The sequence below is a fragment of the Patagioenas fasciata genome, chromosome 10 (genome assembly GCF_037038585.1).
Source record: "Patagioenas fasciata isolate bPatFas1 chromosome 10, bPatFas1.hap1, whole genome shotgun sequence".
NCBI lineage: Eukaryota > Metazoa > Chordata > Aves > Columbiformes > Columbidae > Patagioenas > Patagioenas fasciata.
In genome coordinates this window covers 4,634,914-4,661,932 of record NC_092529.1, presented here as the reverse complement: position 1 = coordinate 4,661,932, position 27,019 = coordinate 4,634,914, and the positions used below count along the sequence as shown (strand labels likewise).

The window sequence follows — 27,019 nt, the reverse complement described above, 5'->3', positions numbered from 1 at the left end:
TTAATTGACAGAACAATTAATGTTAAGGATATATTTCAGATTTCCCTAATCTTCTTCCACTCACAGATTTCAACTCCTCCTTTGAAGTGTGACAAAATTTCTGAGGATCTCAGAGTGCATGGGGGGGGGTGAAGGGAAGCAGAGGTTTTCCAGCATGCTCATTTTGTTGTTTGTTCTTTCCTTCAGAGTAACTCAATGGCTGCTTTTCCTTTGCGAGGAGGATCCTTTTCTTTCCAGCTCAAGGAGCTGATTTGAGTGGTGTTGCACAAATCCTCTCAAATCAAGTATCCATAGCTGGATTTCCTACTCAGCAGACACCGATATCCCAAGAGCCTGAGGCACCACCATGCCTCTTCTCCTCCAGCTGTAACTGGACACAAACGCAATTACAGAAAGCAGGAGAAGAGAGAAAGTTGTCTCACATGGTTCCTTATACAGCTTGATTTCATCTGCAAGACTGTTATTATATACCCGGTCAGAGTGCACTTCTGCTATCTGAAGATGCTTCCCTCACATATTTGCTTTTTTAGATTACATGCCTACAGGAGAACAGCTTAATCTTTTAACTGATTAAAACCAGGAGACGTGCCACAGTTTCGGTTACACAAAACCTCATGTTTTCTCTTTAGCCTTTTGCAAAACCAAGACAGGTCACATCACTTGCAAACCCAGAAGGCTCCTTCTGCTCAGATGGAGACACAAACTGTTGTCCAAACAGTTTCTGCTCAATACAGCGGAACTCAGGAATTTGCAGCCCCTTGACTCCATGCCAGCAGAGCAGCATTTTACAGCCTGCAGTTCACATTCCTCCACCACTGCTGATACAGACTGACTTATGGAAGCGCACACAGCACGAAGGCCATGGTTTAGGGCAACAAGGCTTTGCCCAGCTTGTGCCGAAGGCCAGTCCCCATCCCTGTAAACCAGGCCGGCAGCAGCTGCTGCCCAGCACAGGCTCAGACGCACACACAGTTTCTCTGCCTCCCCCCATTCCCATCAGTAGTTTGGACCTCAAATGCTTTCAGCTCTTGTGTGGAAGGGATTTTATTGCTCTTACCATTGAGTGGGTCATGACGAAGAGGTGCTCCTGCGTCTGGTCAAACAGCAGGTCTCCACTCACCATGCTGTTTAACTGGATAGGTAAAGAAGCGTATACGTGTGCATCTCCCATTGCTCCCAGGTACACCTGCAAGAGAGTCACAGTTGTACACGGGGAAAATATCACAGCAAGAGTTGGGGTCACCCATCCTACATCAGGAACGAGTTGGAACCAGGGCTGTGTGCCAGGATTTCAACCTCTCACCAAAATCTCAACGCGGTGACTTCATCCACATGAAGCGTGTGCCCGGCTACACCTGCAGAAGCCACGCAGGACGCACCAGCCCTGACACTGGCTTAGTGCAGGTGACCACTGTTTGGGGCATTCACATTCTCAATGCTGTTGAGAATACAGCGTGAGAAGAGACCAGTGGACAGCAATGATCTTTAGAAGGAACTTAACTTCCCCAGGGACAAGAGAAATCGCCTTTTTTTCCCCTTCCACCTGAGCAGCCCCGATTAGTTTTATCCTCTTTGCCTCCTATCACATCCAGGTCATACCTTGTGCAGTCTCCCTCTGCTGTCTCCCAGAAAAGCAATGGTGTGCCCATCTTCCACGTGCACGGCCACAGCTGTCAGCCGGGCCTCTGTTTTCTCCAGGAGGGGGGCGGCTTCCAAGGGCACCCGGCTGGCCATGGGGCTGGGAGTGTGGTCAGAGCCACAGGGGTATGCGTACAGGGTGTCCTTTTTTGGGGAGCGGAAAGAACAAGGAAATCAGAACAACAACAACAAAAAGGATACAAGGAACATTAGTGCCTTTAACACTTCCAGCCATTGCTCCCGCCCAAATTTCATAAATGGGTGCCCCAGTTCAAATTCAGCTTTGAATCCCCCAAAGCTTTTTGACAGAGTAACAAAACCAGCTTCTAATAATCAGTTTAGGTATGTTGGCGCTTTGTGCCCTCACAAGATCCTGCAGACATTTCAGCAAGTCCATTCAGAATCACTAATGAAATACATCGAAACTCTACTAAACTCTTAAGTTCTCCAAAACACACTACTGGCTACACACTGCCATGATACAGCTTTGCGGATGATTAGTTGTATTTTTCAGAATAAAATGAAGAGATGAGTATTCCTGCTTCCACTGCCAACCGACTTTGTCACAAGCATCAACTCCAACAATTAGCATGGTTTTGTTTTATCACCTACAAATTGTAAGCCTGAAGTAGAACCCCAAAGCATCAGGACACAGATAAAGCCAGGGTGAAGCACAGCCTGCTCCAAAGAGCTGAATAACTACACACAGAAATCATGGAGCACAAACAACCAGAGACCCACAAACGGTCAAAACAAGAGTCAGCGCTGCACATGGCTTCAATTCTTCTGAATGTTGGGAAATTTCTGAAAATTAACTCCACGGAGCTGTGCAAAATCACTCAGCCTTCTGTTCCACTCAGATCCCTTCCAGTTCCACCAAACCTCCACTTAGTGAATTCTAAATGAAAGAGAATGAAAGCTGCCAACTCATTTACTATTTGTATGTGTAGAGAAGATATTCCATTATGATTCATCTTTTTCCTAAGTAACAAACCCAGTTGTGTCCCGAATAGTTCCTCTGTCGCTTTATCTTTCTCGACACCTTGTTCTGTGCCCACTTTAATTTTACAGTATCCTTTTGGAGACCAAATGCAGGACTGTTTATCAACCATTACTATTAAAAACATCATTTTTAATCGATGAGTGGCTTGTCCTCAAACAATAGCTTGTGCAAATTTATGATTATCATCACGAAATCCCTTATGGATAACACTTGCTCCCTCCTTTCCAATGCTCTTAGGAGGCTGCGTGTGGAGCAGCGGCAGGAACTGAGCAGCCTGTGCTGACTCCAGCTCCCTCTCTTGCCTCGGGCGATGCGGTTGAATTTACACTCCATGTGAGCAGGGTTACGTATTCCTTCTGTCTGATGTCCATATTCCTTCTGTCTGATGTCCGTATTCCTTCTGTCTGATGTTCGCGGCTTTGCGCTTGGCAGCGCTGAGCTGTGCGGTACCATCCAGCACCAGGCGACGGAGCCGCCCGCGCCGGGGTCGGCGATAACGGCACAGCGTGGCATTCTTGAGGCATCTGCTCAGCATCCCTCCCCAAACACATGGAAAACCTGACCTTTTACCCCCCTTCTTCTCCCATTTGTCAGTTATTTTAAAATTTATTTTTATACTTAAAAAAAAAAGTGTGTATATGTGTATATATATATATACACATATATATAAATCTAATACTTTGCTGGTTCTTGGAGAAACTTAAAGTGAAGAAACTAAAAGTGGAGAAATTAGAGCGATCAGGAGCTTTTGACAAAGTCTATGGAAATCCCACAGTAAAACATCTCGAACCTGCTGACCTCTATTGAGGTCTCCAATGTATTGCTATCTTCACGGGGAGCAAGGCTTGACACGGTGGTTCCACATGGGAAAACCTGCCAGTTAGACTGGCGCTACTTTCATTCTGATGCTTTATTTTTCCCTTCAAGTACTATTAATAATTCAACTGATTTTCTGCATGCTGGACGTAACGCTCTGACTTAAAGCCTCAAAAGAGGTTACAACTTTTAACGATTGTTGGTTTTCACCGTACTCTAAGCTGTCGTTTATTTTTAGTGACAAATACCTTTTTCTTACTAGCTCTGTCGCTCAATTCTTAAACTTCTTTCAACCACCTCCTCGTAACTTAAAGGTTTCTATTTCTCTGGTTGTCTAGTTCCTATAAGACTTATTAGGAAGAGGGCCACAGCTAAATTCCCATATCCAAAAGCATCAAATATTCATTTTGAACGGGATTCTACTTAACTTTTGCAACCCTTGTATCAATTCAGACAAATTCTAGAGCCTCACGACCTCACTACCGAGGCTGATTTTTCAAAGTTTGCTTAAAAAGAAATGCATGCAAGTCAGAAATAGCTGTGCCCCAGTTGTGCTCAGCGCCGCTGCTGCCTACGTGTGATGCCAAGGGCGAGTCATTTCACACACGACATTTATCCACTGTCAACCAACGTGAGCTGTGCGAGCTCTCCCAGCACCGGCACAGCCGCCCCACAGCCTCAGGAGCTGAAACTGGGTCCCTTCTACAGGATTAAGACCATGATAATTGTATAAAGCGCTTATATAAATTTACATAGAAGCTGTCTGAATCGTTTTCGGCGAATAACATCTTGGCGACGCAGCAGAAAATACACTTCAAGGATCATCCAGTGTCCCACTGCGATGCAAGTTAGGATGAAGCTTCTGCTGCGAATTTTGCAACAACAGGACAAATCTGTGTCTATGTAAGAAGATGACCGAAAGCTCGGTGCAAAAGGACAAGTTACACACCTTGAAAACTACACCCACAGAAGATATGCAGCCTTGCCAAGCCTTGCAGAAACACATTTCACACTTCCAATTATCAACTCTCTAACAGTATCTACGCAGCCTCCTGTGTCTCAAGGCTAATGGATCTCTGGCTAACTGAACAAACAGATTCTGAAATTCTTATAAAAACAAGCTTTTTGTTTTCTTTCCAGTTGAAGAGCTTGTACTGAACTGTAAAACGCAGTCTGAGCCTCTCCTGATGGACTGAAAATTGGAGGCAGCGCTAACTAGGGAAAAGGGCAGACCTTCTGGTTTGGAAGTAGAAAAACGTGAAATTAATTAGTGTTATCCTTCCATACAGCACAAGCTGCTACCATTGAAACCGAGTTAAAACTGCTTCTGCATAAAACGTCCATTGACAGCTGCTTCCACACGGCGCTGAATGGAGCGGGCTGGAGCTGGCACAGACCCCTACGTGCTGTTAGATACAATCTTAATGACAACCGCTACCACGTACCGAATGGTGACGGATAAACTTTGTTAGGACATTTACATATCATTGGACACACTTGTTAATAAGATGCAGTACTTAGTCGGCTCACTAGTGCCAAACGGTGCAGCTGGGACCCCGGGATCACGTACCATGGATCACATTGCAGAGACTGGGCTCTTCTCCCACCCTGCACACCCACTTCTCCACCAGATCAAACGGTACAGGGGGACTCGACATCATTTTAAATGAAGGATTCTGAGATTTAATTCCCTCAAGCCCAAAAATCACCTGTGACAATCCCTTCCATGCGGCCCACAAGGGGCACAGCTAAGAAATAGAAGCAGAACATCAAGCTGGGCAGCCTCTTGCTTCCCAACCCCTACATACCCTTCCTGACCTCACATTGGTCCTGTTCCAAGTCTGCTCTTCACCCTTCCCTCATCCCACAAGTATTCTACAGTCAACTTTAGCTTCTGAAAGGAAAACCATAATTTTAAAACTGGTTTTGGACCACATGCCCAAACCCAGAGACTTCCAAAGCTCTGTGGTAGCTCTTTGTAGCACAAGGCTGGGAAGATGCAATTATCTGGACAGCCTGTTCTGTATGAAGAAGGAGGACACAAGATAACATGCTGTTCTGCTAAGGACTAGCAACGCCCTCGGTGAAAACCACAGAGCCCCCTGCCAGGACACTGCATCCAGCACCGCCCCGGGAGAACAGTGTCTGTGTCACCGTCCCCCGTATCGCAGCACCAGCCAGCGTGGCTGACAGACTGCAAGGATTCAGGGTCACAGCCACTTCAGTCCACACCTTTGTCCTGCAACATCCCATTGTGCCTTTGTCATAGAATTTAAAGGACTGTGAACTCTTACAGCTCTGGAGACAGAAGAGCCAGGTCAGGAAGTGTTCTTCCTTGGGCACAGAATTCTGCAGCACTAATGCTGTCTATAGGAAATTAAGATCTTGCTGACGCTTGCTTTTGCTTCTGCTCTTTTTCGTTCCTGTTGTGAGGTGCACCTCACTATAAGTGACAGGGACACAGCACAGCCCTCAAATCCCCTTCCCATGCACATACTCCTTTCCCGCAGTGCAGCCCAGTGGATGAAGATACTGATAAAGAACAACCTGAACTGCAGCTCCAGTGCCTGGTATGGCTATGAGACAGACCTCAGGGCCAGGTCACACCAGGTGCCCTCCCCACAGACACATGGTCCCTGTCCCTCTGCACGGACACCTGCAGCAGCAATGACACAGACTGTGCTTAACCAGGACGCATCACATCGCTGCGGTAGCAAAGAAACAGCCTGAGCCCAAAGGCTTCTAACCCAAACAGATTTCAACTTCCATCTGTGGGGAACAAGCTGAGTTCAGGAACACAAAGCAACACAAGGGCACGCTGGAGACTTTACCCTGGCAAAGGTGCAAAAGCCACTTACCGCTGGCAGCTGGACACAGTTGGAACTGACATCATATTCGATATACGCCACTTCTGTCCCTTCTTCTGACTTCCCATCTCTCATGTAGCAAACGTCCCTAGTCCAGTTGGTCAGGCGATCCACCTCCTCCATTGCGTAGACGCAGAGGGCAGACTCCTCGCTCAGTTTGCTAGAGGAAGCCTGCCAGGCAGAGAAGGATGCAAACAGCACTTCTCCCTCGGTGTCCAGTTGCCCCCGGGCCAGGTCTTGTCCCGGGCGGGTGACATAGGCCGCTTGGAGGAGGCTGTACGTGTTGGTTTTGCTCTGGCAGAGCAGCGGTAACTCCACATACGAGTAATAGTGAGAGTCATCTAGGCAGATTCGTGAGATGTAGGTCTTGTACTCACGTGACTGAGATTTGAGGTCCCGACGGTAGAATAGGAAATAAACACTCGAGCGGTAAGTGAAGGATTTAATGAAATGGTGGTTGTACTCCGAGAGCCGGCCCACGGCCAGTTTTGCTGTTTCTTCATAGGAGAAAATGGAGTGCGAGTCTGTTGCTTGAACATCCCCTCCGTGGGCCCTGAGATTTCGGGTAGTGATGGGAGGAATCCCTCCCCCAACTCCTCGGCTAGTGTAGCCTCGTCCCACAAACAGCAAGGGGACCTCATCCTTCGAGTAGGCGATGAGTCCCACAGTGGTGATGTTGGGATCGTTGGCGGCAACGTACTGAGTGTCACCAGGGCTCTCCGGTCGGAAGAGGACGTGGTCAATGGATGTGAGGCTTCTCTTCTCGCAGATTCCCTGGTGCACACTCCCACAGACAATGAGCTCTTTCTGCACGGCGTTCACCAGCAGCAGCTTGTTGTGATTGTCGGTGTGGTGTGCCTGAGGGCACTCCAGCTTGGAGACCGGGGGGAGGCAATCCTTACTGTCCAGAACTGGCCCAGTCTGAACCACGTTCTCCATCAGCAGGTCAGATGTCAGCTGGAAGAGAAAGTTGGTGGCCCCCAAGTAAATGGTCCCGGATTCCAAGTCCATAGAGAGGTGGAGGAACCTCGTGGCGTTGCGCGAGAACGTGACGTACTGCAGTCCCCGTGGAATTGCTGCTCCCAAGAAACAGAGAACAGGAAGGAGGAACGTTCCCAGAGGCATGGTAAATGCTCTGCAATAGAGGAAAGGCTGTTATAACTTCTTGGAAACCAGGAGTGAAGATTAACACCCCAAATCCTTCCGTAGCACTCTTATTATGAGAAGTGGGCAAAGAGAGCTAAATACAAAGACCCAACACAGGACATTTGCAAAATCACCAACAGAAAGAAGCCTGCAGGAGTATCAGAGACTCTACTCAACCACCTCCACACCAAGACAACAGGCACAGCATTTTCAGGAGAAGCTGCAATACTGCAAGTCGTGTTCTTGGGGGCTTTCCCAGAGGCTTCTGGGTGGTACTGGGGAAAGCTGCTCTTCGCAAGCCTGGGACTTGTACTAAACTTGCTGAATAAACAATCCAAAGCACAGATTCATCAATCCAGGGACATAACCCAAGGAGAAACGTCCTATTTATATTGTGACAGAAGGTGCTTCAAGCATTGAAGCTGATCGTTATTCTTGTAACATCAGAAAAAGCCGTGTCTAACCCAGCTCCTGCACAACTCTTCCCTATGATGCTCCACTGGAAGTTCTCCAGGGCAGGACCACATTCCTATAGCAGCCAGCACACCGCAGACATTGTTAATGAGCTACACCACAGTGAAATAAACCACTGTCCAAGACAAATACACCTGCACAACCATTGTTTAAATAAACTGTAGCTGGGATCCAACTCAGAACAAACTAATAACCCCTTTGCTCTGTATTTGATCTAGATATAATTAATCCTTCTCTTTCACTTATAGCTATCAACAGCCTCTTTTGGGTCTAAGGTTCTTCTATCAGTGCTTCAGAAGAAACCTTTCCATGCCATCTCTGCCACTGAGCATCACCCACCCAAGCACAACCTGGGTACCAGGATGAGGCCTCCAGGAGTCAGTCACAGCAGCTCCCGGCCACCCAACTGGGGACAGCAGTCACCCCAGCCCTGGTGGGCCCCCATCTCCTTGGGCAGATGCAGCATGTCCAGGGTAGCTGGAGCAACCACCTTGCCCTGCTCGCTTGTCACCGCACTCTTTGGAGGAGCAGTCTCTTGCTGGCACTCATCTCTCCACAGCACCTCCGCCAGCGCTGTAAAAGGTGATGGAAACAAGCCTGCTCTGTGGACGATTCTCCACTCCTTCCCTGTCCCATGGCCCAACATGCAGCGAAGACCAGATGGGGTGAGTGCTGGTCAGACCCAGGGAGCCACCAGGCCGGTTCTGCTCCTCTCCAGAGGATCTTTAGACTAACCCCACTTGAAATCCACCGCGACCCACCCAAACCATGCCACAGACAGGAACAACTGTGCTGAGCAGCACAGGGAATCCCACAGCATGGTGGAAATGTGGTAATAAGCACCTGCAACACTTAGATTAATGCTTTCCCCACAGAGAAAGGGCAGCAGCTGCAAGTACTCATGATTTACTATGAGTACCACCATATTTGAATTGAGAAGTGGTGATACAGCTGTAAATCTCTTCCCTCCCTCTTGCAGACAAGGTACCAAAGCTACACGCAGCCCCACATATGCCAAGCTGGGCCAGCGGCTCAGAGCTGACGGGTACAGCATCTCCTCCAAAACCAGCCTGTCATCTGCTGCGCCCACTTTGGCAACTCAGCTCCTCAGGGCTGATGTTAATTTTGTAGGTAAAGCTAAGAAAACTATCATCATATCCATCCTACAGCGTCACCCCTCCTGGGTCTTCTTGGTAAGCTCAAAGTGCTATTAGGTCAGAAGTGAGAAGACTAACCCAGCATTTACTGCAGGAATTAACCTATTTAGGTCAAACTTCTCACCACACAAACTGTGTCTTACAAGTGCTCTGTACAACGTGCAGCACACGGTGTGCAGAAAACACAGCAGCAATGGTGAGAATGATAACTGTAAGACTCTACATCCATGTTTTATTTCACTGCTATTGCAAAACAAACCAAACCAAAAAGTCTGCTTTCCAGCTCCTTTGTCAGTAAAACTGGCATCTTTGCCCTACCAAAAGACCAGTTGAGAGGATTAGTCTACTTGTGAAATCCAGCGGATGGAAGGTATTATAAATACAACACATTAATAAATATAGGCTTTGTGAAGCTCTGGAAAAGCTCCATTTCACATGGTTATTGTAGGTAAGCAGACAGTACTGTCAGGATACACCCGGGGGCAGGAACACCGGCTCAGAGCACACAGCCGCCGGTTCACGCCAAACCAGCACCCTGTTCCGGTTCTGTGCACACTGGGGCTTTTGTTTGCCCCAAGAATGGACACTGGGTGTTTTCTGCTCTCAGTGCTACTCGCACACTCTGCCTCACCCGATTCGCAAACAGCACTGCACTGGCCTCGGAGTCTCCTTCCAGGGCGGTGAAGCACTTGGACGAGCTCCTCATCATGTGGGAGATGTTATCTGTGTGCCATGATGAAGGGTATTTGTAAAGCCAGCACGTTGATACATGTAAGACTGAAGGATGGAGCTCCAACTTGACTCTATCATCTCAGGTTTACATCAGCAGAGCAGATCTTGCCCCAGCTCCAATGCATCCTCACCATTTTTATTAAACTTTACTCAAGGAACTCTGTGACCACACAGCTGTCTGGGTACCTCTGCACTGCCATCATGCAGACATCACGATGGCTTCTTGTGCAACTCTGTCTGGAGTCTCCTCAGTTGCAAAGCTCAAAACGCCTGCAAACCAAACAAGAGGCTGATGACCACTCAACAGCAGGAGCTTGACTGCATCGTGACAGAGCCACACGGACATGGGGGAGACAGGCTTTGATCTGGGAGCAGCTGAGGATCACAAGACATCATTACACTACACCACTTACAGGAATCTCTCATCTTCTTTCTAGCTAATGCAACCTTCCTATGCCAGCACTTGCATGGTAAAATCAGTGTGTGTCTTCAGAATCTATGAACTCTGAAATACTGGCTTTCTGGCTTGAGCTCATGCCTACAAGCTGTTAGACTCTGTTCTGCCCACCCCACACCATCACTGACGATTCCCAGCGCAGAACTAACACTTATACACGACACCAGACCTTGAACTTAAAACCCAGTGCACAACACCACTCTAGCATCACCGATCTTTTTACAAGCTCTTTGACCTGTAGTTGAATCTACCCCTAACATTCCACCAAACACATTTTACCTACTGGAGCACCTGTACTGGAAAGAGATGGAAAATCAACTGGCCTTTCATTCCAGCATACCACGATCAAAACCAGATCCTGCTGTGGTCAAAGCTCTGACCTGAGCTATTCTTCACTCACCTATATCCCCCTGGACGTTATTTTGCTAAGAGCTGGTCCTCACAGGTGTCCCAGGTAAGAAGTTACTATCTAGTCCTCATGACACTGGGAAAACAGAGGGCAGCTGTGAAGACAAAAGCAAAAAGAAAGAAAGAGGTAGCACAGCATGTTCTGCGAGCCGGTTCTGATCGCTCCGAGCAACGGGTAAACACTGAATATAGCGCTCTTTGTTGCTCTTTGCTGAAGAGCCATTAGCAAATGAACTTGTGTTTATTGCTAGGTGAGCAAACACACATTAGAAATGAGTATGAGCCTACGTGCCTACCAGTAGTTAGAAGCATTTGCATTCTACGTGAAATCTGAGAAAAAAAAAGCCAGCAGCGTCTTTTGATTCAGTTTTCCAAGTTGTTTCTCAAACACGGGCATTGCTGCCTGTTTTATTTCTTGCTCTTCCGTTAAGCCCATCACAACCTCTCTGGGAGGACAGGAGGAGGATAACCTACATTTAAATCTGATGGTTTCATGACAAGCTCCACTTCTGAGCTCTTTATGGATTTACTGAACCATTCTGCTTCCTGCGCTCACTGCGAGGGTAAAACACAGCTGTTACAGACAGATTGCACTAAAAGTGTGTAGCCTTTAATTAATTCTGAAAGCAATTGCCAAGGCTTAAAGATTCCTTTCAAATATTCCATTTTTTTGATGAATTCCCGTTAAATAGGAAAACGCTTCAGACAATACGCTGAACATTGCCTGTAACGCACTGTAAAATATTAATATCCAAATGATACTTCTGCGTCTCATTTATTTAATCTGGATCACAACAGAAGGGCTAGAGGATTAGTCAGTTCTGCCACAGAATATTTATATCACATCCACAAAACAACAACCGAGAACGTAGAAGCAATGGCACTATTTTGTTATTTGGAATTTGAAATAAGACAATGTTTTCTGTAGCGCTAATTTTACCTCTCTGACCTCACGTATCCCTCTCAGAGACTTTACTCATTTATTAAAGAAACAAACGCAACCCATTTGGACCCATTTTAACAGCGTATCAACACGTAAAGGTTATTTCCATCCACGCAGATTATTTCCCTAATACCACATCCTATCCCCAAACACGGAGAGGTCAGATAACGTTCTGAGTTCTAAGCTAGATTTCATACTGAACACCAATCTCAGCAGAATTATCCTTGGAAAAAATAAATGAAATAAAATAAAGTAGGTCCCTGCACCTGCACTTCCCACTGTATCATTTGCAGAGCACAGCAAGAGCACTGAAAGATGTACAAATGAAAAGCAGTGGGTTTTCTGCACAAAAGTCCCAAATTACCACCCCCCTTCTCATATGCTCAACAGAGAGTTGCTGTTTTCTGCTGTGAAAGATGACATTCCCATTAAATAAATAAATCTCTTTTTTTGAGTCTTATTTATGACTACCAGGCCAGTTCCTGCTCTGCTGTCTCAGAACACTTGCAGCTCTGGCAGAGATGAACACCAACCTCTGTTTTTCCAAATAAAATTGACCCCAAGAAGTCCAAGGCATCCTGTGGGAGCAGGACCAGCACGGACAAGGGGGCTCTGTTATACCAGACCTGAGTAACCCCAAAGCCGAGGTCAAAATAACTTCAAAAAACCCCTCTAAAGACAAAATATCCAACCTGAAACAGGGAGGGAAGGTGGCAGGAAACCTGTACTTTCAGGCTACAGAATTAACAGCGCTATTAGTTAAACACTTGGGAAAATGATGTTTTCTAAACACTTGGTAGCTCCTGCTGACCATTACAATGGACCCTTCTGGCCGGGGTTGAAGAAGCCGTACTGAAACAACACTGCACGAAGTATTCTGTCGACTTTGTGATACTATTGCCATTTCAATGATATTTGTGCATTGTTTTTACAGTTTTTCCAAAGAAAAACTGTAAAAAGCACTTCTGCACCCCTGGGCCTACCTAAATATTCATTTTAGCCATACTGGAATTAATGGATGGTAGTGGACAGGTATTTTCCCTAAACAGTTCTTGCACAACCGACCTTTTCTCTTGCACTGGTGAAAATGTGTTATAAACACCAGTTTAAGCTTCCAGTACAAATGCTTAGCAGTTAATGATTAATACAATGTTAAATAGTGAGCTTTTTATAAATGAAGACAAACTACACAAGAAATTTACAAGAAATACAAGGCAACCACAACCCGCTTGCTGTTAAAAGCAGGTTTCTTCGTAGATATTTTGTCATTGTAAATTGAGGGTTGACTTTTCAACTCTCAAACACTAACAAAATGTGGACCCATGCACCATGTTGTAGATACGTTTTTAAAAGGGGAAATCAAGTCATTTCTTAGTTTCTTAGGATCTTAACACAACTTTCTGCTGGTGTTAGGGATCTGCTCCAACTTTCTGTTTAATTAAACGAAGGTGTAGCACAAAACTCTTCTTGTAGCTCATAAGCTCCTGCCTAAAGTCTCCCATCAAAGCAGAGTTTTTTTCTTAGGGCTCCTAAATTATAGAAACTACCACCTTAACCCAGCAAGCTGATCCCCAGGGGGGTTATTTACCACAACTAAAATGCTTGGTCATTTTGTCACATTTTGCTTGTCAAAGAATCTCCCGAGTCAAAGAAGCTTCTGGTCGCTTCTTGTGAAGAGTTTGAAACTAATCCTTGTTCTTCATCCTCCTTCGGCAAGAAGATAACGACAGCTCTTCTAACTCAGACAGAGGTTCACCTACACAGAACCCTGGCTCCAGCAACAGGCAGTAATAGGTGCCTCAGTAGCAGTGTAAGGGCAGACAAACACCAGGCAATCCTTGCCCTGTGCGTCCCGGCAGCTTCGGGCATTCCCGAATCACAGATTGCAGCCACGTGTAATTATTCGGATGGGTACATCAGGCAGTTTGAGCTTCTTCAGTCAGAAAGACTTTCTTGTAGCTCCTTGAGTCCTTTCCAGTTTGTCAGCATCTTTATATGTATATTCATATATATATATATATATATTCATTTTTTTAAAGGTACCTGACCTGGATGAGCATCCCCTTTTCCCAGACAGGTTTTCTATCCTTTTGGATTTCTAGTGCTGCACCCAGAGCAAACATTACTGTCTCCAACCCACCACTCCTCCACCTACCTGCTTAAGAACCTCTTGCCCTTTTTGGTACCACGCCACATTCCGAGCCTGTATCCACTCGGATACCATCCATGACGCAAATATTCTTCCAGTCAACTAGCTAGGAAAAAATATATCCAGTTCTGTAGCCTTTAATGTGTAAAGTACATCCAGAGAGCCTGGACAGGTTTAACCCAGCTGTAACAGAACCCTGCTCGCTAAGGTTACCCACCCAAATCACCCTGCTGAGCAAATCCACCATTTCTGCACAAGTCCACATAAATCTAAGACCATTGGCCCTGTAGAAACAAATTTGCTTGCAGAAGTTCAGGTACCCAACTGTTGGTCAAAATACAAACTAGTATTGGAGCAGAGAGCAATTCCCGCAGTACCTGCAAAATTCCATGAGCAGATTTCCAGTTTCCAGTTAATTGAGAACCAAGAGCCAGTTTTTAATCTGTTTAATATGAGCTAAACTAATTTTAAAAGAACTGTCAGCTAAGGTTCTTGGGGAGGAAAAAAAGCTCTCATGCAATTAAAGTTACAGTACCTATCGTGATTTAATAAGTAGTTAAAAGGCAGGAAATGAAACCAGCTTCCCGTCAGAGGAAGGTTATCAGTGAGATCTGCCAAGAATTTATTCTGCCACCTGTGCAGTTCAATGCTTACACGAGGCCTATGTGGAGGAATATGTCCCAAAGTGGTGAATTTTACTGTTAACAAATTAATCACAATCAAATTCAGAAAAGACTACAAAAGGTAACAGAACTCAGGCACTCTTAAGTAACTACACAGTATCTTAGGTGTCGATAAATACCAAAATCAATACAAAATATTCTAATTACAGAAACACAATAGGATCCAAGCTAGCAGCTACCACTTAGAAAAACTCTGGAAACTTGGTAGGTCAGTTCAGCATTTAGTATCGAGCAAAAAGGCAAATGCAATGTTCAGAGTGATTGGGAAGGAAACAGGGATCACCACGATGTTGTTGAATGCTGCAGGCAGCTCCGATTCCCACATCTGAAAAAGGAGACAGAATGACAAAAAGGACAACAAAGATGATCAAAAACATGGAGCAGATTCCATATAAGGAGACACTGGGCAGAGCAGGACTTCGGATGGACAAAGAAACAACCGGGGGAAGACAGGGAAAATTTAAGAGATCTGAAACATGACGGTGTCAAGATGAAAAACATGGAATAATCAACTATCATGGCTAATAATACAGAAACAAGAGAGCACCTACAAGTTACAGACAACTTTTCTAAGCCCGTTTGAGGATACTATGACTAGATGTAAAATATTTGGAGAGTAGTTAAAATGCATAATTAAATTGTAGCGCTCACTGCTGTAGTATGTCATGGAGACTGGAAACATAAACAAGTTAGAAGAGGGATTATGTAAATTAATGGAGAGTAGATGTAGTCAAGATCAGATTATTAGATACAACTCCTGATCAAAGAGGGCCCCTAACTGATGATGGTCATAAGCTGGGAGTCAAATTAGGATGGGGGGAAGAAGAAAAAAACAACTAATACAAAACCAACAAACAAACCCACCGCATTATACATGCCCTGTTTCTTACAGTCCTCATTAAGCATCTGCTTCTGGCTCTTGTCAAAGCCAGGATACTGAGCTACACAGAGCTTTGCAATTTGCCCTGGGATGACAGCTCTACTTAAACTTATTTTATGGCACCATTATAGATTTTATTTATTTTTAAATATTAAGAACGTAACTTTAGCCCTGCCTAATTGCATATTTAGGAAGCCGGAACCTTAACCTCGTTGACTAAAGGCATTATTATCTATCATATTAACATTTAGATACCATCTAACTGAATCCTGACAGCGCAGCACAAAGTTAATGCCCAGCACAGCAAGCGAGCATCACCCTCAGCACACCGAGAACCCAAAGCAAAGGCCAGAGCCGGCTGGGTGTGGGTTTAACCCACCCAAATCCTCCTTTCCAGGAACAGCTCTTCCCTCCCTGCTAAATATTTGATGGAAATTTCTCTCTCGCAAGCCTGAACAAAACAGATAACGTGTTTGCCGTATATACAGCTAAGCACTGGGTAGCGTTCAACAGAGCTGCTGTTGCTAAAAGTAGGTCAGGACTGTCCGTTCTGAGCGGGGTGAGAGGGAAGCTAAAGCACAGCAGACTGTTTGGCCGGGTATTACAGAAAACCTTCAAGCTGGGATTTTATCACTACTTCAAACAGACATGATTCACATTTTAGCAGCCTCCACCTCAAACACGGCACACCTTCCCAACCGCGCTGCCCTCCCTGTCATTAGGGGCACCTCTCCCCAGATCCTCCCATCCTCAGCTTCGGCTCCAAAGCCCATGAAAGCCGGAGCCCTGCTCCTCGAGCTGCCTCAGCCCGTCTGTGTTGATTTCTGTCAAGCAGAAATGCCCAACCATTTCCTCCAGAAACAGCCAGGACAACACACGATCTTCTCAATGTCATGGCTTCTGCCCGAGAGCCTGTTTTCCTTGGCAGGGCGCCCTGCAGAAGGGAGGGAGGAGACCTCCTGCCACCAGCTTCCCAGAGGACGGCACCGTGACCCCTAACCAAGCTCTCACGTCCCCCAGGCAAAGGCCACACTCCCAGGGAAAGTCCTTTGCATATAGCCTGGCCTTGGAGTAACCCAGCAAGAGAGGAAAGGAGCTTTCAACCTCCTGTGAAACCCTTGTGAAAGGAAGCCAGTCCTACGGTTGTCCCCAGGAGGGACCTGTGGTCTCCATGCCAGCACCAGCCCTGCAGCACAGCAGACGGGAGAACAGGGAGACCTTCCTGTACTTAAAAGGGGCTGGTAAGAAAGAGGGGACAGACTTTTCAGCAGGGACTGTCGCAGTAGGACAAACTGAGATGGTTTTAAACTAAAGGAGGGAGATTCAGGCCAGACATGAGGAAGAAATTTTTGCCCCTGAGGGTGGTGAGAGCCTGGCCCAGGTTGGCCAGAGAGGTGGTGGATGAACCATCCCTGGAGACATCCCAGGCCAGGCTGGATGGGGCTCTGAGCAACCTGAGCTGGTGAAGATGTCCCTGCTCATGGCAGGGGTGGCACTGGGGGAGCTGGGAAGGTCCTTCCAACCCAAACTGTTCTACAATTCTACAAAACCTACCACAAAAGAGATTCTTGTTAGCCGTGTTACAGACCATAAGCAGACAGAGACACACAAGGACACCACATCCCGAACTCCACCATCCAGTTGTCAAGATGCAAATCAGAACCATTAAACTCTGGTGTCTGCCTTGAATAAATCCTTTCACCCTGCAGACTCTCAGTAGCACAGGGTGCTCTGGCCTGTTAAAGAACAGCATCTCCTTGACACCCTAGAAGTCTTCAATTTCAGTACCACAACAGCCCTATAAAGAATTAGTACACCCTGGATGGACAGGAAGGAACTCTTCTCCTTGAAGTTTTCCTTCATTTCAAAGAAAAATTCCCTTTTCTGTCCTCCCCAGTTACCTTCTGGAAAACCAAACAGCCTGACAGCAATTTGACAGTCCTCCCCACCACTCCAATAGTGTCAGCAGTTCTGGCTACAGCCATGAACACAGGTAGCAACATGCAAATAAACTTAATGCAATGCGACCACACGAGTGGCATCTATCTCCTCCCATCCAGAAGAGACAGCAAAATCAAGAGAATTCCACATCACTACCACGATCTGCTTGCGGTTTGCCTTCAAATCAGGTTGAGATATATTCTATCTAGTATTACTCAACTCATTTTAAAGCATTATTAGAAATGAAGCTTTAATCAATTTATCTTCCATAAATTAGTACCTAAGCCTAGAAGGCTATCAGTAGTCAGCTCCTAACTATTCAGTTTAATATTCTGGTAATTAGGTTACACAGGTTTGCCAGATAATGATCCAAGTTGAGGTGGCCAGACATTTTCTCCCACCTCTGCAAGGCAGTACCAAGGCTTTCGTAAGGCCAAGAACAGATGGTAACACACCAGGTCATTCAGAAAGCCAGGGGACCTTCCCAAGTCACTCATAACTGGTATAAAACATGAGAGCTCCCACTGCATTGCTGAACAATCAGGGAATAGTTTGGGTTGAAGGGACCTTCCCAGATCCCCCAGTGCCACCCCTGCCATGACAGGGACATCTTCACCAGCTCAGGTTGCTCAGAGCCCCGTCCAGCCTGGCCTGGGATGTCTCCAGGGATGGTTCATCCACCACCTCTCTGGCCAACCTGGGCCAGGCTCTCACCACCCGCAGGGGCAACAATTCCTTCCTCATGTCTGGCCTGAATCTCCCCTTCTTTAGTTTAAAACCATCTCTGCTTGTCCTATCGCAAAAGGCCCTGCCGAAAAGTCTGTCCCCATCTTTATCAGCCCCTTTTAAGCACTGAAAGGCACAATAAGGCCTCCCCGGAGCTTCTCTTCTCCAGTTGAACACCCCAGCTCTCTCAGCCTGTCCTCCCAGCAGAGCTGTTCCAGCCTCGGATCATTTCTGTGGCTCCTCTGGACCCTCTCCACGACTGAGCAATGTTCTTCCCACCCAGGCTGGGATCTTTGATACCCAGTGCTTCCAAACTTAGTTCCACACGTAAGGCTGGCACAGGAATCATCCATGAGGGGCTCTCAAGGTGTCAGTGGTTGAGGACACACAGGCTGGCAGCAGCAATGCAGAGTCCTCTTCCACCCTACAGTCACAGCCCTCCACCCCAGACATCGTTCACACTTGGAAGTTATTGTTTCAAAGATAAAATTCAAAGCAAAGACTGCAGACAGACAGGGGCGGGAGGACTCCTGCCATGCATGGGCCGTGAGGCAATGCTCTTCGCTCATACCGCTGTGGGTCCACGAGCTAGAGGAGTGAAAACAAGCCACGTGAAATTTAAGCAGAAAGGGAGCAGCAGCTGGGACACCGCAAGATTTGGTACTCAGAGAAATAAAACCATCTGGAGCAAGAGTTCTCCAGTCACCTTGTTAACAGGGAGATGTCTAGTCACACTTTATTCAGAACAAGGGATTTTATTACAAGACAAAATTCACCATAAGAAATTCCAGCACCATCAAGTGGCTTTGCAAAGTGAGTTTCTGATCTTATTTGTGCACTCAGACTGAGGAGATCCTAAGTTTTTCTGGCAAAATATTTGAGCTCCTCGTTGTGATCAGTGCTGAGAAAGGTTCTTCAGTGCTGTCCTAAAGGCACCATGGTTCAGAACTGGCTACTTGTTCATGGCAGCCAAGAATGATAAAGGTTTTTCGGTTGAGACTGTTCTCCATCTGATTTGCTACCCTCCCACCTCAGTCTGACAGCCACTGGCTGGGCAGGACCGACTGGGTCTCCCCTTCCTGCCCTTCAGGGAAGCCCAGACCTTCACCCCAGGGCCACAGAGATGCTCTGACAGGTCTGCTGCATAAACTGCACCGCTCGTCTGAAATGCAAACTGCTACGAGCAGGAATTGCAGCCAGTATAACTGGCTGACAGTTGGCATTTCAAGAGAACGCTACCTTGCCAAAAAAAACCCGAACAGAAGACAGGAAAACCAGATTTATGGCAGTTTGTTAGGGAGAGCGCTGAGTTTTGATCGAGTGGCTGTTCTTTTTATTGGAAGGAACAGCTAGAGCAGAGAACAAGGGGAACAAGGAAAAAGCACACACACCTGTGCTGAAAGGATAAACCACAGCCTGCGGTCAGCACCGTTCTGTTTGCAGACTGTCCCACTCCCAGGCACCTTCCTCTGGCATTTTAGGCTCTGTATTCCACATGGCAGTGACTGTGCATTTCTCTGGGAAAGGAAACTGTTCAACTTTGCCACAACATCAGCAAACTAATCAAAACCCCGCAAAAACGTGGCTCAGACAGTGCTCATCAGACATATACATGGACCAAACCGAACAATCGGCCACCTGATGTCAACCCAGGAGGCCACAGTGGGCCTGACACAAGTTTAGCATCATAAAAATGCTTTAAATCAAACCCTCTCAGGGTTTAGTGGGAAATACGCTAACTAAAATAATGGACCAGCTAGGAATAGCGAAGATCATATAGGCTAAAGATGGGTTCCAACTAAATCTAATCTGGACAGACCATCTGGATACATAACAGCATACATGTATATGTATAAAGTGGCAGAGAGGCTTAACACTCGCAGGAACAGGCCGAGAGAGAATCATTGCTGGAACAAAGTAACTGATGAAAAGAATAATTGAGGAATTGCGAGTGAAACGGGAAGGATGCTCTCTAAATGGTGTAACAACTGAGCCCATTGCCGCTCTGCAGCGGTGACACTTCTGCTCTGGGACAGGGACATCTTCCTGCAGACAGCCGACTACATGGTGCAACACGTCAAAACAAGCAACAGGAGAGATCTTAAACCCACTCTACCTGGTCCCAATCTGCTCCAACATCATCTAATCCTGGGTGTTCTCCATCTGGCTTCTTGTCCCAGCCCCATGTCTGTCTGTCTGTCTCCTCGTATCTGTCACCTGAGCACTCGACTTCTGAGTCAGCCCATGGAGTGACTGTCGCTATAGAACACGAGATGCAGACATGTCAGTGCTTGTATCCTTGCAAAGGGGCTGTAATTTCCCACAACACACCAATGCAGCTGTTTTCAGCCATAAGAACATACCTCCAAGAATATATTAATACGTCATCTTAGTTCTGCTTTCTATAGCTGTTCCCCAAGGACCACAGCAGGAAAGCCAGTCTACAAAAGGTTAAAGAAAAAAAAAGGGACACTACCTAACAGCAGAAACCGTGTCCCTAGGGAGAAACAGACAGAGCAAAACACTGTTCTCTTCCTTCTGAAAGAGAAAGGAAAAGTTCAAAGAAACAACCAGGGCTGTTCTGTACTGTGCCCTCCGCAGATCTGCGTAAGCATCTAAAACCAAGTTCAAGACCAGGCTATCAAGGGTGAAGCATCTAGAAGTGAGCCCTATTTTCGAGTTATTTTTAAATGTTTAGACAGGGCTTAAAATAAGACCAGTGCTTTGAGTACTTCTGAAGAGTAGGAACCTCATGTAGGCCATAACATTTTTAGTTTGTAAATGCTTTGGAACAGGGCTTGTATTGTTTATACATCTGCTTATCACCCATTTTAGCTCAAATTGAGTTACGGTTCATTACCAGGCAAGAAACGCTCTTTTAAAGTGGAGGAGAGAGGGGAGAAAGAAAAACAACAACAACAACAATTGCAGAAATAAGTTTTATGCTACCTGCAATAAGAGTCTCTGTACCTTGATAAACCATGCACCATCTCAGAGCAGCAGGAACAGCATAAGCCACAGAGAAAGGGAAAAAGTCAGCTTCTCTGCTTAGAATATTTGTCTTCACACCACCCTTCCCAGCTGTGTAGTGTCCAGAAACACACTCGCCACCTCTCTTCAAACTCAAGTCAACAGTTTGCAGGCTTGAACATCCACAGGCGATGCCTTTGGCAATAAGAGGCGCACGCAGCACATCACAAGCGGCACAGAACCAACCCAGATCACAAGCTCTGCCAGTCTCTGTATTTACAAGTTTTGTCTCCCCCTCCTCCCCCCATGCTGTCAAACCAGGGTGCAGTTGTCTGGCGACGGCCTGAAACCGAAGTACGAAGCAAGCACATAGTAGCACTTTACCTCCTTGAATGCTCTCCCAGGTTTCAATGATGTAAAGCTCAGGGACTTCTTGGGATAGAGGTGGCTTCCATGCATTTAGTAACCCTCAGTAGCTTCTTCTTCTATGGAGCTGCCCTGTGTCCTCAAATACACACAGATGCTTGGCATTCACAGCATCCTGTGGCAAGAAGCTTCCCAGGTTAACTGCACACATCAAAGACTAAGCTGTTATTTGTTTTTAAGCTTGCTACATGCTGGCTCCATTCAACACCTATTCATACTCGTAACGGAAGAGGTAAGAAAAGAGGTTTACTCCCCCTCTAACCTTTCCATGCCATTCAGGATTTGAAGATAACTATCACTCATTGCTTTTCAGGTGGAAGAATCCCACTTTAGTTGCTCTTTGCAGGGAAGGTTAATCCTCACCTTTGGTCACTGTTGCTGCTGTTCTGTTTCTAATACTGAAGATACCTTTCTCTAGATGCAATGGTTTTCCTGAACCTGCAGAAAACTCGAGTTCCATATGAGCTGGAGAAACCAGTGTGATAATTTTGAACACAGGAGGGATTCCCAAGTGCTACAGGGAATTGCCAGTCAGGTAGTTCTACGTTAAAATATGCAGCCTAACTTCTTAAACTGAGTTTGCTCAACAGCAAGTTTACTTTCAAGCCAGCTACACCTTCTTCCTCCAGAATAGGGTGTAGTTTTCGAAAGCATTCTCTCCCCATTAGTGCTTTGAAAATACAAATAATATCCTTATATTTGATTTTGCCTGCTCTTATGAAGGATGTATCCTTTTTGGCAAGAGTTGCATGCCAGAGCTTTATTGTGTTCTATGTTCTTTATGAACATTTCAATCCATGGGGTTTTTTTCTCCTCAAGCGTGGGCACAATATTCAGTGATTTCCTGATGCTACATATAACAACAATATCCTCAAGGAACCTTGTTCTTCTACAGAGTCATATAAGAATACTTGGGTTTAGACAGTGGTTTTACCCTGACTCCCCCCAAATCCTGAGTGATTTCGTCCACAGGTGCAGTGATCCTAATTGCTTCCTACATTCTTGATTATCAGATATAGGACTTTGCTACTTATACACACTAAGCTTACTAAGCAACCTAACTTTCCTGTTAGGCTGAAATATCTGGCTTTTCTCTGTCCTTTGCCAGTTTCACTGCTGGAAGTTAAACAAGCATTTTTGAGATGCAGAGATGTACAAGTGTAACTGGAATGAAAAGAAAAAAGGCCATTAAAACCCAACAGAATTCAAGAGAGGGCAGACGACAGATACATTACCTAGAGTTACAATACTCAGTGCTAACAGCATTTTCAAAAAATACGAACCTACTTCACAATTTAGGGCTTGGAACCATTCATTCTTCAAGGGTTAGAAGGTGGTGGGTATCACACAGGATGCAAAAATTCATCTAATTGACCCTCTAAGTTGAGCCCAGCTCTTCCTCTATATGAGATGGGCAAAGCTCTTGGCTATTCCTGGAAACTGCACTCCTAGAACACAGTTCTGGAGGCCTGACCACATCTTTGGTGACATCAAACTATACCAGCCCTGAGAGTTACATAAAACCTGCGCCTAGAACACGACACAAGGGCTTATTTTCACATAAGGCATTCGCCTGGCTCCAAGTATTACACCCACGGTGCTTCTAGAGGCAAAAACAAGTTCTGGAAATGTATTCTTTACCCTGTTGTGGATATGCATAGGTCTGCGTTATTTTTCTACTGAAAGAAGCTCAGATACTACCAAACCAAGAATATAGTTGTTACAAGGTTAAATACTTAAACAAACAGAGCATACGTACATAACCAGTGAAGAAAAGCTCAGCGTGCACTGGGAGACATCTCGGAAACAGAACTGCAGGACAAGATGAAAGACCAGAGAGCAATTTGGATCAATCTTTGACCGAGATACCACATTTGGAATCGGAGCCGGAGTTCGAGGCTTTATGTCACACATGAAGGAAACACATGGCCCCAGGTCTAGAAATATCCAAATCCCCCACTACTGTGACCGCTTTGCAGAGAGCACACTGTATAGAACCACTTGCTGGGCATAGGAAGCAACGAGAAAGAAACATCTACAGCCAAAACACATCACCGCAGTTTGGAAAAATGTGCCCTCCACCCCCCGAAGGTGAGGGCTTCTCCTGAAGAACTCTTGCCTTGCACACAGCATGTTTATCTTCATTCTAAACAACAACAAAAAAGCGGTGGTTCACAGAAAATAGGGCAGAAAATCAGCCCCTACGCTGTTTAAAAAGGGAGAGAAGAGGAGGGAGCAAGTAACATTCTCCTAGGTAACACCAAACTGCTACTGCGGCTGCACAAGAATGAAGCAGAGCGCGACTCGGCTAATAACCGTAACTCACATTTCAGAAGTTAGTTTGTTCAGCCACGATCTTTCTCACCAAAGGTACTAAAAAGCATGTAATCTAGTGCTCTTCTGCTGGAGCACTTCTTCAGCAGGATCTGGACAGAATTAGTTCGGTATCTCAAAGAATACGACATCCAGACCTCTGTCCTCCCCTTTATTTTTATGTACCCTGAAAGCATGGATCCAGAAGAGCCTGGCCTGAATTCAAGTCATCTCAAGTACTTACTCATTCCCTATTTCAAACAGCTTTGGATTTACTGGTTTTATTTGAACCACCCAGAGCAATGCAAAGCTGAGGAAACCAGACTCGCCGGTCGTTGTACCTGTGTTATATGTACTCAGGATTTATTCTTGAAGGCTCCAGGTTGAAATAGGTTTTTCCAAAAATTTGCTCTTTACCATCCAAGAGTTCAATCCAGGTCTACTACCAAACTGAAACCACACAGGGTGCACACGCAGAGAAGTCTGGACTAGAGGTTGCTGCCTGGCTTTGTTAATGGTTTTTATTTCTGCTGAGTCCTCCTACTGCTATAGCTGCGAGTCCAACAAGCAGAGATCCTTCTGACGAAGGGCTCCTGGTGCTCTACCACGATACTCATCTCCCCAGCACAGCAGCAGGTGACTCATCTAAATCAGCACCTTGTGTCCGGGTGTCAGGGTTTCACTCCCCAACCAGAAGTTCATGCAGATCTGCAGATCTCCAGCAGCTCACTCAGCCTGGGATCTCTGCTCTACCACCCTGTATTTCATATTCAAATTCCCGTATTCAAATTCCACGCAACACTTACTGAGTGCTTTGCCAGGCAAACTGAAATAGGAGTTGTAACTATCCTGTTTTGCAGGAACTTGAAAGGAGAAATCAGTTTCTGGGAGACATTTCTTCAAGGGTCTAGAGCTGTCAACACCACAGAGCTCAGCCAGCACAAAGCAGCTCATCACGCACCTGGTGACTGACAGCCCAATACGAACATCACCCCTGCTCCAGGAGACTGTCTTCAGATTTGGCAACACTCACCGGCCCATTTCTAGCCATAGATCACCATCAGAAAGGAGCTTTTTTGGTTTGTTAGTTTCTGTCTGTAGGTTAAACTCATTTTCTCGTACAGAAAATTCAAAGTTTAAAAGTTAATTTTTACATTGCACCAGAGACGGAAGTGCAGCACCAGAGGTGCCAAGAAGATTCTTGCAGAAGGCATCCAGTGGCCTGACTCGGGCACCACTGCAGCCCACAGAACCCAACCAGTCCCTTAGGAAACAGGGATGTAGCTGGGGAGGAGGACCAAGACAAAGACAAAAGTGTCAAGCAAATGTAAGGGCAACCTTTGGAATAAATACATCTGCTTACAGCAGAACTCTACAAAGCTTCTATTGTAGATATGCCTCCCTCCTTCATAGGATTTCCCTGCGTATAAGGGAACATCCCCTTTGCAAAGGGAACAGGCGCACGTTCTCACGTATGGCCACTCACTCTTTCCAGTAGACCACGTGCCTGGTGAACCCACTCGTCCAACTAAAGCGAGGTGGCGCGGCTCGTCAGGTGGGTTCGTTCCGCAGCAGCATCCAGAGGCCGCCCAGCATCACACCGGCCGCACGAGCCGAGCCGATCAGGAGCGCGGCGGAGCCCGGCGGGCTGCAGCAGTCCATGGGCGGCCCCGTGCCCAACCCCGGCGCATCGTGCTCACCATCCGGACTCTTGGCAACGTTGAGACACCTTCATTTCTCTTACTGAAGAGTGTGCCTCAAGCTGGAAGAAACAACATAACATGAAATGCAAAGGCTGTTTTTCCAATAAATTAAACCTCTGTTGCACTTGACTCCCGCTGTGGTTCCCTTCCCCCGGAGAAGGCAAAGGGCTTGGCCAGCTGCACAAAGTCCAGGCAGCCCTGGGAAAACAATGGGATCTTTTTCTTGCCAGAATGAGCCTTCCCGTTCACCCTTCCAACCATGGCACGGAGGACACCCCCAGTGTGTCTGCAGGGGAGAGGAGTCTGTTGGCATGGCAACCGTACACCCTAACTCTCCGCTAATGAAGAGGGATAAAATGTTTTGTTCTCATTAGGAAAAATACAGACACATTCCTGATTGGTGAGTAATGTCTCTGCCTCTGGGAGATTAGCTCAGAGCTGTGCAGCCTGAAACAGCCTCAATGCAGCCCAGGCAGCGCTTCCCTTGAACAGCCACTCTCCGAGGACCGCACATCTCTCAAGGGCAAGTCTACAGAGCCTTCAGTAGCGCTTTGCCTTCGGGCCTGAGACAGCTCGAGGCAAGAATAATGAGCAGAGGCTTGACAGGAGGAAACCAGAGCAGGCACAATGGGAACACACCCCGGTCCCTGCAGGAGCGCGGCAGAAAAGCAGCTCTGGCTGGTGCATCTGCACCTGGGTCCCAAGCGACTGCCACAGCAGGCGAGAGTTTCCCTTTGTGCATCCAGCCACCGCAGGATCAGACCAGGGCTCTGGCTCCCACTCCAGCCACGTTTGCCCATTGCTGGGCAAGTAAATGGACAGAGCTGGAGTACACTCAAAAGCAGAGCTCAGCAACCACTAAGTCTTTATTAGGATTTTGGCATCTAACAATCAGCAAGATCCACCAGGAGGAATCTCTATATACTTTGGTGTTTGCAGAATATTTGCACAGAGACTGTTGTTTCATCGCCCATGTCTGTATCTATGTGCTGACCCAGGCTACCCCCTTGGTCTTGTAAGAAGCAAAAGGTTCTGCCCCATGCAGACAAACCTGCTCTCCCGCTCCGGATCCTCCTGCCACAGGGGCCAGCACAGCAAATGGGAGAATCACAGTATTTTGGGCTTCGCAAAGAGTATCTGGGACAGGAGCAAAGCCAAATATCTTAAGCACAAACAAAAATCCAGTCTACAGCCACACATTTGCCATCTTTTTTCAGCATAATCTGGTCTGCGTAGCACAAGCGCAGCCCAGCAGAATGAAACTGCGGAATCGCACTTGGCCCGTGGTGTTCTACATCTCTCCTTTACTCTGCTGCTGAGTCCCATTCACTCACATCAATTCACCCTGCCTTGAATTCAGAAGCTGTTGAGAATACGGACCCCACACCTTAGTCCTCAGAAAGGACTTCAGAGAGTATTTCTGGGGGCTGAACAGGTAGCCTGACCCCTTGTTCTGCTGGGAAACTGCTGCTGGCCGGGGTTAGTACCCCTCGCAGAGACACACCAAAGCAAACTGGGATTTGGCAGAGAACTCTTGCTCTCCCAGAAGGTGGATTCAGGCTCCGAGCACCCCCTGCCCTCAGACTT

The 27,019-nt window shown here is 46.5% G+C and overlaps 1 protein-coding gene across 6 annotated transcripts in view; it reads right to left on the bottom strand.

The window, feature by feature from the left end:
* The window catches only part of PLXNB1 (plexin B1), an 82,198-nt gene that overhangs the window by 34,458 nt on the left and 20,721 nt on the right, over positions 1 to 27,019 (bottom strand). For 4 of the 6 annotated variants that reach the window (XM_065845192.2, XM_071812954.1, XM_071812956.1 and 1 more), the window contains exons 2-6: positions 25,216 to 25,491; positions 10,691 to 10,793; positions 6,316 to 7,459; positions 1,600 to 1,782; positions 1,058 to 1,186 (exon numbers count right to left, since the gene is read on the bottom strand). In XM_065845192.2, the coding sequence (XP_065701264.1) occupies positions 1,058 to 1,186; positions 1,600 to 1,782; positions 6,316 to 7,449 (1,446 nt within the window). In that variant the 5' untranslated portion in view covers positions 7,450 to 7,459; positions 10,691 to 10,793; positions 25,216 to 25,491. Of the gene's footprint in view, positions 1 to 1,057; positions 1,187 to 1,599; positions 1,783 to 6,315; positions 7,460 to 10,690; positions 10,794 to 25,215; positions 25,492 to 26,483; positions 26,573 to 27,019 lie in introns of those variants that run through there. The other 2 variants (XM_071812953.1, XM_065845190.2) reach the window with 2 other exon arrangements.